Below are 15,732 nucleotides of genomic sequence, written 5' to 3'. Positions count from 1 at the left end.
AGGGTTAGCCCCCTTTAGTTCTAAGGTACCCCCCTAACCCCCCCAATAAAGGTTTAACCCCGTGATCACCCCCCGTCGCCAGTGTCACTAAGGCTGGGTTCACATTGCAGCGGTTTGAGAACGGATGTGATTCGCACCGCACTGCAGTGCAAATCACATCCGATCTCTGTGCGATTCGAGTTCAGCCATTCGCCGCACCCGCCGCACCCGCCACACCCGCCGCACCCGCCGCAAATTCGCACGGGACCCTTTTTTTGGCCCGCAGCAGAATCGGATCGCATGGGTGTTCACACCATGCGATCCGAGTTTGCAGATCGCACTGCGATATGCGAACTGATCTGGGGGTGTCAGTAACATTTCACTGACACTCCCAGCAGTTCGCATAGGGCAGTGTGAACTGCCGCCGGGAGGCATGCGATGCGGGAACCCGCCGCGCATTCGTGGCGTTCCCGCATCGCTCCAGTGTGAACCCAGCCTAATAAGCGATCGTTTTTCTGATCGCTGTATTAGTGTCACAGGTGACGCTAGTTAGGCAGGTAGGTATTTAGGTTCGCCGCAGCTTTTTATAGCGCCAGGGACCCCCATATACTACCGCATAAAGCCCCCTGATTGCCCCCTAGTTAACCCTTTCACCAGTGATCACCATATAACTGTTACAGGTGACGCTGGTTGGTTAGTTATTTTTTTATAGTTTCAGGGCACCCGCCATTTATTACCTAGTCTCACTAGTGTACCCCTAAATTTAGGGGTGTCTACTTTCCAAAATGGGGTCATTTGGGGGGGGTTTGTGCCATCTTGGCATTTTATGGCCTTCAAAACTGTAACGCCCTTAGAAAGCCTGAAGGCGGTGCTTGGTTTTCGGGGCCCCGTACGCGGCTAGGCTCCCAAAAAGTCCCACATATGTGGTATCCCCGTACTCAGGAGAAGCAGCAGAATTTATTTTGGGGTGTCATTTCACATATGCCCATGGCATGCGTGAGCAATATATCATTTAGTGACAACTTTGTGAAAAAAAAAAAAAAAAAAAAAAGTTTGTAATTTTCCCGCAACTTGTGGCAAAATATAAAATATTCCATGGACTCAACATGCCTCTCAGCAAATAGCTTGGGGTGTCTACTTTCTAAAATGGGGTCATTTGTGGGGGTTTTGTGCCATCTTGGCATTTTATGGCCTTCAAAACTGTAACAGGTAGTGAGAAGTGAACTCAAAAATTTACGCCCTTAGAAAGCCTGAAGGCGGTGCTTGGTTTTCGGGGCCCCGTACGCGGCTAGGCTCCCAAAAAGTCCCACATATGTGGTATCCCCGTACTCAGGAGAAGCAGCAGAATTTATTTTGGGGTGTCATTTCACATATGCCCATGGCATGTGTGAGCAATATATCATTTAGTGACAACTTTGTGAAAAAAAAAAAAAAAAAAAAAAAAGTTTGTAATTTTCCCGCAACTTGTGGCAAAATATAAAATATTCCATGAACTCAACATGCCTCTCAGCAAATAGCTTGGGGTGTCTACTTTCTAAAATGGGGTCATTTGTGGGGGTTTTGTGCCATCTTGGCATTTTATGGCCTTCAAAACTGTAATAGGTAGTGAGAAGTGAACTCAAAAATTTACGCCCTTAGAAAGCCTGAAGGCGGTGCTTGGTTTTCGGGGCCCCGTACGCGGCTAGGCTCCCAAAAAGTCCCACATATGTGGTATCCCCGTACTCAGGAGAAGCAGCAGAATTTATTTTGGGGTGTTATTTCACATACGCCCATAGCATGTGTGAGCAATATATCATTTAGTGACAACTTTGTGTAAAAAAAAAAAAAAAATTTTTTTTTTGGCATTATTCAATCGCTTGAGGCAAAAAAATAAAATATTCAATGGGCTCAACATGCCACTTATCAATTTCCTTAGGGGGTCTACTTTCCAAAATGGGGTCATTTGGGGGGGTTTTGTACTGCCCTGCCATTTTAGCACCTCAAGAAATGAGATAGGCAGTCGTAAACTAAAAGCTGCGTAAATTCCAGAAAACGTACCTTAGTTTGTAGATGTGACAACTTTTGCGCAAACCAATAAATATACAATTATTGACTTTTTTTTTTACCAAAGACATGTGGCTGAATACATTTTGGCCTAAATGTATGACTAAAATTGAGTTTATTGGATTTTTCTAATAACAAAAAGTAGAAAATATCATTTTTTTTCAAAATTTGCGGTCTTTTTACGTTTATATCGCAAAAAATAAAAATCGCAGAGGCAATCAAATACCATCAAAAGAAAGCTCTATTTGTGGGAAGAAAAGGACGCAAATTTTGTTTGGGTACAACATTGCATGACCGCGCAATTACCAGTTAAAGCAGCGCAGTGCCAAAGTGTAAAAAGACCTCTGGTCATTTACCAGCAAAATGGTCCGGTCTGAAAGTGGTTAAAGTGGCTTCAAACCCTTTTTTTTTTTACTTTATGCTACAGTTAAGTCTATATTAAGGCTTACCTGTAGCTAACCAGGATATCTCCTAAACCTGCACGGTTTGGGAGATATCCCCTGTCCCCTGCATGTGCCGATGACATTGGCACATGCGCACTAGAGCAAAATGGCACCTATGTGCCGCTGCATCAGTCTGCATGCCGTTACCGGCGTTTCCTGCATGCATGCGTGGGAGTGACGTCATCACAGCTCTGGCCAATCACAGAGCAGGAGCCATGATACCTGGAAGTAACAGAATATTGGCATGCATTAAAGAGGGGATCAACTTCAGAGATAAAACGATAATTCTCCCGCTCTACAAGACTCTGGTCCAGCCTCACCTGGAATATGCTGTCCAGTTCTGGGCAGCAGTCCTCAGGAAGGATGTACTGGAAATGGAGCGAGTACAAAGAAGGGCAACAAAGCTAATAAAGGGCCTGGAGGATGTTAGTTATGAGGAAAGGTTGTGAGCGCTGAACTTATTCTCTCTGGAGAAGGGACGCTTGAGAGGGGATATGATTTCAATATACAAATACTACAAAAGGGAGTTTAACAAGACTCGTGGCCGCTCATTAAAATTAGAAGAAAAGACGTTTAACCTTAAACTACATAGAGGGTTCTTTACTGTAAGAGCGGCAAGGATGTGGAATTCCCTTCTACAGGTGGTGGTCTCAGCGAGGGGCAATGATAGTTTCAAGAAACTATTAGATAAACACCTGGAGGACCACAACATACAGGGATATACAATGTGATACTGACATATAATTATGCTTTTGTCTTGCAGGTTGTCTTTTTTTTTTAAAGGGTTTACAGAGGGTTTACTTCCTCTTTAAACCATAATTCTTTCTAGCAATCTCTGACTTTCACAGATCATCACAAATATATTTCATGTTCCATTATACTTGGAAAAATCGGCAAATGATCAGACAACATTGAAACTGCTGTCAGCAGTGACTTTTTTCTATTTTGTATTGTGTTGGGAATAATTACCACTCATAATAAATCCCAATTCTCCTGTTCAGAGATTGGTATAGCTCTCACTTACGCCATCGTCTTTTCGAATCCTGCAGCTGATGCTTCATGATCGGCACAGGAAAAGGATGAGTAATGTCCAAGGTAATATATATGAGTGAGTCACCATGGTGCTGCCAGACAACTGATACTTTCCTAATAGGTGAACATGACCCACACCAGTCAATTCACCTCTTGGCTGCTGATCAGTAATGACGCCAGAAATCATGACTTTTTCCTTTGTACAAATTCTTCTTTAGAAAGGGGGTAGGTTATTTGGTTCAAGCTTCACAGAGGAAGGAACTAAAAATGCAAGGAAAAAATATACAGGAAAATAACTATATAATAGCTAGAGATAATTTACAGACATCTTCCTTGTGAAGTCTGTTACAAAATGAACACAGTAGTGTTGATGTCCTGGTCCTACAGTACACTCAGGCAATGTAAAAGTGACAGTGTCACTGCAAAGAGCTTCTCCTTTCCCCCGCTATGCTCAACTTACCTTCACTCCTTGGCAGCTCCTTACTCTTGCCCATCCGATGCTCAAATCGTTTGTGTCAGTGACGCTGCAAACTTATGTTTGTGTGTGTTTACTGTATATATATATCTATATATATATAGATAGATATATAGATATATATATATATATATATATATAAATACAGTATATATATATATATATATATATATATATATATATATATATATATATATATATATATATAGGCAGACAACTCATGGGGCCCCCCGGGCAATAGGAGATTATGGGCCCCCCGGGCAATAGAAGATTATGGGGCCACACAGTATAAACACACATACAGTATACACACACAGACACACAATATATATACACACACACACACTGAAAAGGTACTGGAGAGGCGGGGCAGCTATAATTTTGAGATTTAAAAAAAAACACAGATTTTTACATACTGTCCCTGGTTTTATTGAGGCTGGCAACCCTGATGGGGCCCTTTAGTGGCATGGGGCCCTCGGGCAGTGCCCAAATGGTCAGTCCGCCCCTGTATGTGTATATATATATATATATATATATATATAATGTCATGTCATGTCATGTTACAACCAAAAACACAAATGTATTTTATTGGGATAGACCAACACAAAGTGGCACATAGGAAAATAATAAATGGTTATTAACATTTTTTACAAATAAATATTTAAAAGTGTGGCGTGCATTTGTATTCGCCCCCCCGCCCCAAGTTAATACTTTGTAGAACTGCTTTTCACTGCAATTACAGCGGCAAGTCTTTTTTGGGGATGTTTCTATCAGCTTTGGCTTTCTAGAGTGAAATTTTTGCCCATTCTTTGTAAAATAGCTCAAGCTCTGTCAGATTAGATGGAGACCATCTGTGTACAGCAATTTTCAAGTCTTGCCACAGATTCTCAAATGGATTTAGGTCTGATCTTTGGCTGGGCCATTCTTATGGCCCATACACACGGTCGGACATTCCGACCACAAAATCCGTCTGATTTTTTCAGACGGATTTTGGGCGAAACTTGTCTTGCATACACACTGTCGCACAAAGTTGTTGGAGAATCCAATTTTTCAGAACGAGGTGACGTACTAAACGTACGACGGGACTACGTAGAGGCCAGTAGCCAATAGCTTTCGTCTCCACATTTTTCCTCAGCATGCATGGCACTTTGTGCATCAGAATTCTCTACACACAATCGGAAAAAGTCCGATCGGATTTTATTGTCAGAAAATTTTAGATCCAGCTCTCAAACTTTTTCCATCGGGAATTCCGACAGAAAAAGTCCGATAGATAAAAGTCCTATGAACACAGGAAATGGATCTCAAGAACAAAGGAACATGGGCAGAAGTGGATCCCAAGAATGCAGGAACATAAGCAAACATGGATCTTATGACCGCTAGCAATAATCACTGTCTTCTCCCAGTGGGGACGGCTCCCCCCACCGGGAGAAAACAATGGCTTGTGGGAGGGATTCCCCTCTCAACAACCTGTGGTTGCTGGAAAAAAATTTGCTCTGTGTATGGCCTGCCTTAGCTTTTTTTTAAAAACAAACTGTAAAGTAGTTGCACTTACTGGATTGGTCAGCAAAAGTTTGGAAGAGTAGACTGCAGGGAGGAAGATCTAGTTGGAGATCTGCAGTTGTTGAGCTCCCTCCCTCCTTATTTATTGACTCTTGTCAGTTTGGATTTAAGTTGTAGCAGATGTTGGCAGTCTGAAGTCCTTGAAAGTGGTGTAAATCTGGTGTTTTTAGGTTGAGGACCCATGTTCACTATTGTGTTCTCTAATTGGTCTGGTCAATTCATAGTGACCAGGTAATTGTAGACCAATATGGGCCTTAACCCTTGGTTCACATCTGTGCATGTGGCTGCAGGTGCGGGAAATGCACGCCATTCATTCTGAATGATACCTCCACACATGTAGACTTGCAGTACATGTGCAGGAACAGGAGCATGGTCAAAAAGATAAGGTGCATGCACCTTTTTTTTTCTCCGGAAACATAGGCACGGCAGCCCATTCACTTGAACGCGGCACGCAAAAACGCTAAGGTGAGAACCTAGCATTAAGAACCTGCAGCCTTATTTGATTTGTCATGTTATGTTTTGTTATTTAAATCGTGTGTTATTTATAACAAAAGGCTGCTGAAGCCATTTTAATTCCACTCCAGACAGCTATGGGAAGGTGGAGGTGGGTGGGACCTGGGCCAATTAGATCGGTTAGGATTTAGACCTCTCACCTACCTTGGTCATGTCTTCTAATCTAATTGCAAAGTGCACAGGTGGCCCAGGGGAATTTTCAAAAATTGTTTACGTCCCAGCTCCAGGTCTGTATAGAGGAATGGACCTACTATAGGAGTACAGGAAGTAAACTGTAAACTACAATTATGGTGACATCGCCACACTTGTGCTGACAGGATCTAGGTGTCCCACTGCCATGATGGCAGATGGGACTTGTAGTCTTTCCATTTATAGATCCTTGTGAATGAATCTGTGATTGGATGACCCGGCTGTTTGTGCAAAGCCATGCACAGCCACCTAACGCTCAAAAGTAAGCAGGAGACTCCAGGGAGAAGCACCCTACAGTTTTGGTAAGGGGGGGTTAATGGTGGGGGTTAGGGAATATTACAATGTTTCATGTTACACCTTTAAATATGGGTAGAACATAAAAGGAATAATTTCTATGTCAACACCTACTATCCTGAAAAAAAGAAACCAACGCTTTTATTATTTAGATTTATGATGAAATTGAGACATGCAGATATGCCTTTATGACTGTTTCAAGTAGGCTGCACTGTGATTAGTCCCACCTGTAACTCAGGTCACTGATAACTGCTAGCGAGTTAATGAATTTCTGAGTCTGTGTAAATATATTTTAGCGAACGTATTCCACCCACATGATAAATGGATTGAAATTGCTTCACTGGAACCTCTTTGTTGGTTTGATCATTTTTCTGAGAAATGTGCTCACTATGAATTCCTTTGTAACACTTCTAAGATGACTGACTTTGTAAAGCACATCTTTCTGTTAAAGAAGAGTGAATATATATTTAATACTTGAATGTTAAACATGAATAAGTAAGTGCAATGTATTCCCTTCGGTACATTAGTATTTAACCACTTGCTTACTGGGCACTTAAACCCCCCTCAGTCCCAGACCAATTTTCAGCTTTCAGCGCTGATACACTTTGAATGACAATTGCGCGGTCATACAACACTGCACCCAAATGAAATTTTTATCATTTTTTTCCCACAAATAGAGCTTTCTTTTGGTGGTATTTAGTTACAGCTCGGAGTTTTATTTTTTGCTAAACAAACAAAAAAAGATGCAAAAAAAAAAAATCATGTTTTAATAGTTTGTTATAAAATTTTGCAAACGGGTCATTTTTCTCCTTCATTGAAGTGCGCTGATTAGGCGGCACTGATAGGCTGCATTGGTGGGCACTGATGGGCTGCATTGGTGGGCACTGATGGGCTGCATTGGTGGACACTGATAGGCTGCACTGGTGGGCACTGATAGGCATAGTTAAGGCGGCACTAATAGGCACAGATAAGGCGGCACCGATGGGCACAGATAAGGCGGCACTGATGGGCAAAGATGGGCACAGATAAGATGGCACGGATGGGTGGCACGGATAAGTGGCACGGATGGGTGGCACGGATGGGCACTGATAGGTACCACAGATAGATGGGACTGATGGGCACTGATAGGTGGCTCTGATAGGTGGCACTGCTGGGCACTGATGGGCGGCACTGCTGGGCACTGATGGGCGGCACTGCTGGGCACTGATGGGCGGCACTGGGGTGCAGCACCTTTGAGGCAGATTGGGTGGCACTGTGGGTGGCACTGTGGGGTGGCACTGTGGGTGGCACTGTGGGCACTATGGGCACTGACGGGGGCACTGACGGGGGGCACTTACTTTTGCTTTTATTTTACTTCAGGATGGCACTGCGGGAGGCAGGTGGGCACAGGCAGGTGGCAGGTGGTACCTTGTATTGATGGCCGTGATCGGGACTGATGTCCCGATCACGGCCACCGGTGATCGGCTTTTTTTTTCTCTCCTCGCGCTGTCAGCGCGAGGAGGAATAATAGCCGATTACCGGCTCCGTTCTATCACATGATCAGCTGTCATTGGCTGACAGCTGATCACGTGATAAGGGGTCGGGATCGACCCCTTGCACGGATCGGTGATCAGGCGAGTCTCATAGACTCGGCGATCACAGAGCGCGCCGCGCGCGCCCCTCAGGGGGCGCGCAGGCCGCTCGTAACCGGGACAACGTCAATAGACGTAGTCCCGGAAATGTAGGTCCGCGCTAATGCCGTCATTTGGCAATAGCGCGGATCTGAAGTGGTTAAATAAGTAACTATTGACTGACTTTGCGGACAGATTCAATTTAAATACTGTGACGTCGATTGAAGTCCATTTAAAATAGGTTATCAGTTTGTAGTTCACACTTTTCTTATTGCTAAATGCCTAAGGCGGGCCATGCATGATTCATTTTTTTTTTCGTACAGAGGGCTGCATGAAAAAAAATTAACCGATTCCCTCTGAACTATTACATCCCCCACCAGCAGAATACAGCAATCAGTGTTGGCTTCTTTACTGCACTAATTGGGGAAAAAACAACAGGCTGGTTGTATACAAGTCATTTGGTAGATTGACTTGTGTACAACCAGCTAGCCCATACATGGATCGAAATTCAACCAGTCCCTGCTGAACCGGTCAAATTTCGATCCATCTAGGGTCAGCTTTGGCCTATGGTGTATAGTTGCAGATTGCCTCTGGTCTGAAAAGAAAGGCAAAAATTAGATAGTCTTTTATATTAGAAGAATCACGGTTTGGTAAAACCCAACAAATATCTGAATGACAACATTGATCCACTGCTGTTTAGATATGAACTTAGTTTTAATTATCTGTGAGGTCAATATACAGCTAGACATGGGTTCAAAGCTAAAATCATTTTAAATGTTTCTAAAACATTTTTTTGTTCAAAATATGGGCCTTTCTTATTAAAGTGGAACTAAAGTCTCCTATAAAAAGACTGTGAGCACGCAATGTCTCCTGTACAATAAAATGAACCTACCTTGCAGTCTTCTTTATAATGTATGCTCAATTCAGTGCACATTCCGACACAAATCAAGTGTGCCAGGGTGACTGAACTTCTGCACATGAGCAGGAGTGATCTCATCATGTGCTGGCCAATGAAGAGATCTGGCATCCAGAAGAAATAGGTAGAAGATGCTAGCAAGGGAGAGGTATGTCTTGCAAACATTAGTTGAAATCTGTCTGTTCTGTTGTACAGCATCCCAGTCAGATTCAGATTTGCACATGAAAATGACGGCTCTGATTCTGATTTCCAGCCAATGTGCAATATAGACATTTAATTTAGATGCTGTTAATAGGACTGATTCATTGGTGTCTGAATGGACACACGGAGCTACAACTTGGCTTGGGTGCCCCCATAGCAAGCTGCTTACTCTAGGGACACTCAACAGAAGGGAGGAGCCAGGATCACAGAAGAGGCACCCAAGAAGAGGAGTATCTGGGCTGCTCTGTGCAAATCCACTGCACAGGGGAAGTAAGTATAACATGTTTATTATTTTTATTGAGAAAAATACGAAACTTTAGAATCACTTTAAGCTGAAAGAGGAGAAGTAGTCAGTTGTGCTAAATTACTCATGTGCTTACAAAGAACATACTAAACGGAGTAGAGAGTAGAGTGACAGAGAGATGACCTCATCAGTCTGCTGCTTCTCCATTATCCAGTCATAGACTGGGAGGGGACAAGACCTGTTACCTAACTGCAGTAGAGTAAATCTGGTTCACCAGGCTGTATGTGCTGTCTGACAGAGCTGCGTAAATCTCTGAAATGGATGGCTAGAAAAACAAACCTTTTAGGTGGTAGAACAACTCATATATTTAGCTGTTGTATATGGGACCTTAGTTGTGGTCTAGTGAACTATGAGTTGACTGTGCCAGTCTCTCTGTAATAGGACATCATTGTCTCTAAACCTTGATCATACTGTCATGCATTTTTTTTGTACATAAAATATCTTCAAAACTGGGACTGAGGACATGAATTGCATTATGATGGATGAAATTAACAGTGCACTGATATTATTTTAAGCATATATACAAGGCCACGTGTGACAGAATGAGCTTGTTGGAACTAAGTGGTCCATTTGTTTGTAGCACCTCTACAGCCATGACCAACAGTGCCTAGCTGAGACTGCTCACAGAAATGTGTTGGCTTCCACAAAAATATACTGCCAGACAAAATTATCTGTATTGTGTTTCAAACCAATTTCTGTATCCATTATACTGTCTTTACTAACCCAAAGTCTTTTCATTTTTCTTCTCTGTAGCACTGAGTGCAATCATGGCCACCATATGGTACCCAGTGTCCACTCATAAAGAAACCACCATTGTGACTTTCGGATACTCCCTGTATGCTGGTTGGATTGGAGCAGCATTTTGTTTGTTTGGTGGAATCGTTATTGTCTGCTGTACAGGAGAGTCTCAAGCCTTCATGGAAAACCGTTTCTATTATTCATCCCAAGGGTCTGGTTCCCCAACCCACGCCAAGAGTGCCAATGTGTAAAAATGAAGTAGACAAATCTGACTTCCGTGAGCTGTCAGTATGACATTGTTGATGGACAATAATAACAAATGTGCCTTTATTTCCAGTATACGTGCCATAAAATGGTGATTAAGTATTATTTTCTTAATGGAAACCTGCATTATTAAAATTGTCAGTATTACATGGTAGATTTCATGATACCTGGATGAGAGCATCCATGTCATCCGAAGCTGGAGGCTGTCATTACCCACATTCTGGAAGCAGTGCTAATGTTGAAACAGAACACTCTTGCACAGTGAGGTGCTCCACCCAAAATTAGACCCACACCCAGAAATTGGTGCCTTGCAGTCTTTAGTGATGGATGGCAATCTCAGCTATGCCAGGTAACAGTTGTCCAAACACCTTCCTTTAATGTATGCAAGTCCACCTTCTCCGTCTCTTTGGCAACTATTGTAAAGCAAAAAAATAAACCTAATTAAAATTTTAAGTTATTAAATGACACTAGAATTAAATAATATGTACTACCTACAATGCACTGAAAATGTTCAAGCTGTTTTTCATTTGTGTTTACTGCTGTTCACCATTGACTACACAGTGCTTGAGGAGAGACAACATTTCATCTGTCTAAAATTCCTCAATGTGCTAAGCAACAGTTGAACATTTCTCAGCGGTTTCATTATGTAAGCATATGGATGTAAGACATTGAATAAATACTTTTTCATAAAGTCAGTTATAATATTGTGCAGCCTTACAGTATCAAAATTGCTAGAATGGTGGAAAAAAAGGAGGGTTTATGCATTTAAGATACTCACTGCACTTCTTATGCATACGTATTTCTCAACTTTATTGGTGCTTACTATTGGATGCTCTTGGTATTCCAATAACTATATTTTTTTGTACTTCTTATATATCACCATGACATCCAGTTTTCTACTGCTGTTATACTTTGAATTAATTAAAATTCTGTAATGTGTTTTTTCTCACTTTTTATACAGTACTAGTATTTAAAACAAAATTTTGTAAGATTGTATTAGTATATTTTGTTTAAATTATTCAAGAAATACACATACTTTAATAACCATCTTACAAGTTAATTAATCAGTAAATATGTAAAGTAAAACAATTTCTAATGTGTATGCATAATGCTCCTCCATGTTTTATAGTACATAGTGTATGAGCAAGTCATACTAAAAACTTTGTAGTCACAGTTGTCTCTTATGGTGGTTTGCTGGTGGGATGCTAGACTGAGATCTGGCTACAAGATCATATAGAAATAGGCATTCCTTTTGCAGCCAGCTGTCAATATAGAATTCTGTCTGTCGGTCACACCAGAGAACAGCTTTAACTGTGACTGTAGGAGCTGCTTGATAGCCTACTGCAGATGCTAGGAAGTATTGTATGTATGCAGCCTTAATGATCTTGGCATTATGCATTGTGAAGACTGTAAGTCAAGGAAAATGTTTCTGTAATAAATGATTTTTCAAGTAAACACAAGAATGTTGTTGGCAATTTATTTTAACTTCTTCCTTAAATTTAATGTAAGTTAAATAAACTTATTCCATGTTACTTTCCCTTCTTAACAGAGTGGGAGGCAGCACAGTACTGCATGGAGGGTGGGAGCTGCCACAGTTTTCAAGTTAACCAGCAGGTGATTGGTTGCTAGGATGGCAGGCATTACAGGACTCTACTGTGGGGGGGGGGGGGATGGGTGGAGGACACTGCTATAGGGGAGAAGAGGACACTACAGTAGGGGGGTGATGATGTGAAGGGGGCAGAGAGTGAACATGGGTGTGGGGGAAATGGGGCAGAAGACACTAGAGTGGGGTGGAGGGTGATGTGAAGAGGACAGGACACTAGTTTGTGGGGGGGGGGGGGGGGGGCAGAGGGCACTACTGTGGGTGTGGGGAAAAAACACTACTGTGTGGTGGCAGTGTACATTGCTATGGGGGGTGAGGTGAAGAGGGGCAGAAGATACTACTGAGACACACCATGTGTTCTTCACACTGGCTTTTTATTGGGGGCTTAATAGTTATTGTTTTTTTGTTTTGTTTTTTTAAAGGGCGCCGCTTCCCCTGGGAATTTTTGATTTCTTCCATGTTGAAAGGTTGCCTACCCCTGAAGTAGACTATAGTACAAGACTTGTATTTTTATACTTCTTATTAATCTTTACCCTAATTAAACAATACACTGGGATTAAAGATACCTAGTTTGTAAACACCATAGCAGTTGTTACAGGCTTAATTCTCCACTCATATACATACTGTAGGTGCATCATCTGTTTGATGATTGCTCACATTATCCACATAGGTCAACATGCCTCTTGTATGTCAGCTTGCCCCTTGTGTGCCTTTGTTTGCAAAATCCATTACTTAAAGTGTATGTTTAGGTACATGGGCAAGTAGATGTTGTTATAACGATTTATGACAAAGGGGTTTGGTTGTTTTATGTTTTTCTATTAATTATAATTTAACACAAAGATCAGATCAATTGAGAATGTAAATAATGTTATAAAGATGTTACATTTCGGGGATACACTTTTCTTTTTATACATATAACTAGCACTAACAATATTTTTGCATGATAATAGTAATATTTTCTGGAAAACACAATAAAATAATTACAACTATGAAACAGTTTTAATTGGTTATTAAAGTTCTCATATACCTACATTCTTATCAATAAACAAGTGCTAGGTAAATTTAGGATCATTTGTCTCCTTGATAATGACAGGCTGCATATCTGCATGAAAGTTTTCTCATGACGCAGCTCAAATCTCAGTTCCACTGAGCTGCCTTGGGTTAAAGAGGACAAACCGGAAATTTCCTTGCAGACAACACTGGATTTCCTTCACTTTTTTGCATTTTAAAATCTAAGGATGTGCAACTGTTGGCTTTTTCACGAGGGCAATGCAAACAGCAGTGAGGAAATGTAGAGAGTATAAAGTTATCATAACCATTTAAACTTCTTTTTACAGATTTCAGATAGTTAAAGACAGTTAAAGGCAGAATTGGTCAATGGTAACGGGCTGGTGGTTGTCAGGTTCTGCGGCCTGGGTGCTTATCAGTATCTGGAAGCCCCCTTTAACAAGGGGACCACCATATCTCGCCCACCCCCATGTGAATGAGTATGGAGTACATTGTAACCCCACCCATTCACTAAAAAAAAGTAGTGTAGTGTTAAAAAATACAGTAGACTGTTTTTGACAAGTCTTTTATTTAAAAATCTTCTTCTTAGTCTTCTACGCTTCTTCCCCCATCTTCTCCCGCATCTTCATCCTCCAGTCTTCTTCTCCCCCTGCTTCTTCTTCCACTCTTCTTCTGTCTTCTCTGTCCAGTGTTCTTCCTCTGCCGCTGCTCCTGCCGATGACCCTCCGCCGATGCTGCATCCCGCTGGTCTGTCGGCGCCAATGTCCTGCATTTCTCAAATTACGATGGGGGCATGGCATTCAGATTACATCACGCAGAGGCCACGCCACCTTGTGATGTCACAAACCCATCATGCCCGGGCGTTGACATCACAAGGGGGCGTAGCATCTCAGTTATGTGTAAAAATATGTACAGGTCAGCATTCATTTCTTGGTTGAAGTGGAGAATTTTTTAAATGGAATAGTATAGATGATGGCAGCATATTTTTTATTCGGGTTTTAATCTTGCAACAGCATAGGTAAGAACAGTAACTAAGCTTGTGAGTGCCTACACAGACATGTATGACAGTTTTAGCTATTAGGTTAATGAGGTTCAAGTAATTGCTGGACTTTATTGGTGGCATCTGCTTGACCCGGTTGTGTCTCCTATTTATGTAAGTTGAATACACACTGTAAAACTAGAGTGCAAGAAATTGTAACTAAGGCAGGCCATAGACGGTGCTAATTTGTTTCCTGCAAACATTGCAGGAAAGAAATCTGCATGATTCCCCCATCAATACAGGCAGTGCTGACAGGGGAATCCTTCCTGGTGAGACATTGAGGTTGATTTACTAAAACTGGAGAGCGCAAAATCTGGTGCAGCTGTGTATGATAGCCAATCAGCTTCTAACTCCAGCTTGTTCAATTAAGCATTGACAATAAAACCTGGAAGCTGGTTGGTTTCTATGCAGAGCTGCACCAGATTTAGTATTCTCCAATTTTAGTAAATCAGCTCCATTGTCTTCTCCTGGTTGGGGGTAGGGGAAGCCACCCCCACCGGGAGAAGACAGTGATTATTTCTAGCGGCAATTGGAGCTGCTAGCGATAATGGCATGCAAAATCCAGCCTAATGCCTGTACCTTGATATAAGCATAGTAGGGAAGCATTGCAAAGCCAAAGGCTCCCCAAAATTAACTATGCGCCCCTTCCCCAACACATATTTATCATATAACATGTAATTCTGATTAACTTAGATAAAAAAATCAGTATGTACTGTAATTTACATTTTAATCTGGAAACTAATGAACTTGCTTAAAATACAAAATCCACACATAAAAGCTTTATGCATTTATTAAAATATACATTTTGGTAAACTGTATTTTCAGACAGTAGCTTCAGATGGACAGAATAAACACACAATCATTTGTAAATAAGTCACTCCATAATAAATGCGTCAAATGTATTTCTCCTCTTAGTTTACACAACAATATCCCATTGTCCAGTGCACCAATGGGTTTTATACCCACAAAAATAACAAACGCTAACAAATATAACATTGTCAGTTGCAGAAAGAAAGCAACAAAGAGTCCATGTGCTTTACAGGAATAGACATAAACACCAGATACAGAGAAGGCCAGAATGAAAGTAGAAGAGCAAGCTGGCACTGAAACATAAAACAGAATAGTCACAACAAGGGTGCCAAGCTGGAGAACAGGCAACATGGCATTGTCCAGCTGCAGAACTACAAATCAACAGCAAGAACATGGATTTCTAACATTGGGGCACATTTATTACTGAAAACATGGTCATGAGCTATATACCATTGACTCAGTTAAATTATACCAGCCATTTGAGTGCTGCCAATGGGAAAAGCAACTTTTCATTGTAGTGCTGCTTGTAGTTAACCTCCTAGTACCTACCATTGTAGATGCCAAAGTACCTGCAATTCTTCACATACACTGCCAGCCTCTGGTCTAGGAGCTATTTACTAAAGAAGTCAGCTTCACACTAGACCTTACACTGCAATTGCATTTGAATGCTATCGATCAGTTCTCAGGTAATGAATGACTATTGTTAATGCA

At 41.6% G+C, this 15,732-nt stretch overlaps 1 protein-coding gene across 1 annotated transcript in view; it reads left to right on the top strand.

The window, feature by feature from the left end:
• CLDN11 (claudin 11) overlaps window positions 1-12,024 on the top strand; it is a 60,795-nt gene extending 48,771 nt beyond the window's left edge. Inside the window, exon 3 of the mRNA XM_077487999.1 lies at window positions 10,313-12,024. Within this exon, the coding sequence (XP_077344125.1) occupies window positions 10,313-10,548 (236 nt within the window). The 3' untranslated portion in view covers window positions 10,549-12,024. The remainder of the gene's footprint in view (window positions 1-10,312) is intronic.
• Window positions 12,025-15,732: the final 3,708 nt, after the last annotated feature.

Source organism: Lithobates pipiens, unplaced genomic scaffold, assembly GCF_037356315.1.
Source record: "Lithobates pipiens isolate NorthernLeopardFrog02 unplaced genomic scaffold, aLitPip1_a1.2 Scaffold_18, whole genome shotgun sequence".
NCBI classification, from domain to species: Eukaryota; Metazoa; Chordata; class Amphibia; order Anura; family Ranidae; genus Lithobates; species Lithobates pipiens.
The sequence above is the reverse complement of the archived record's forward strand: the minus strand, read 5'-3'. Positions and strand labels throughout refer to the sequence as shown.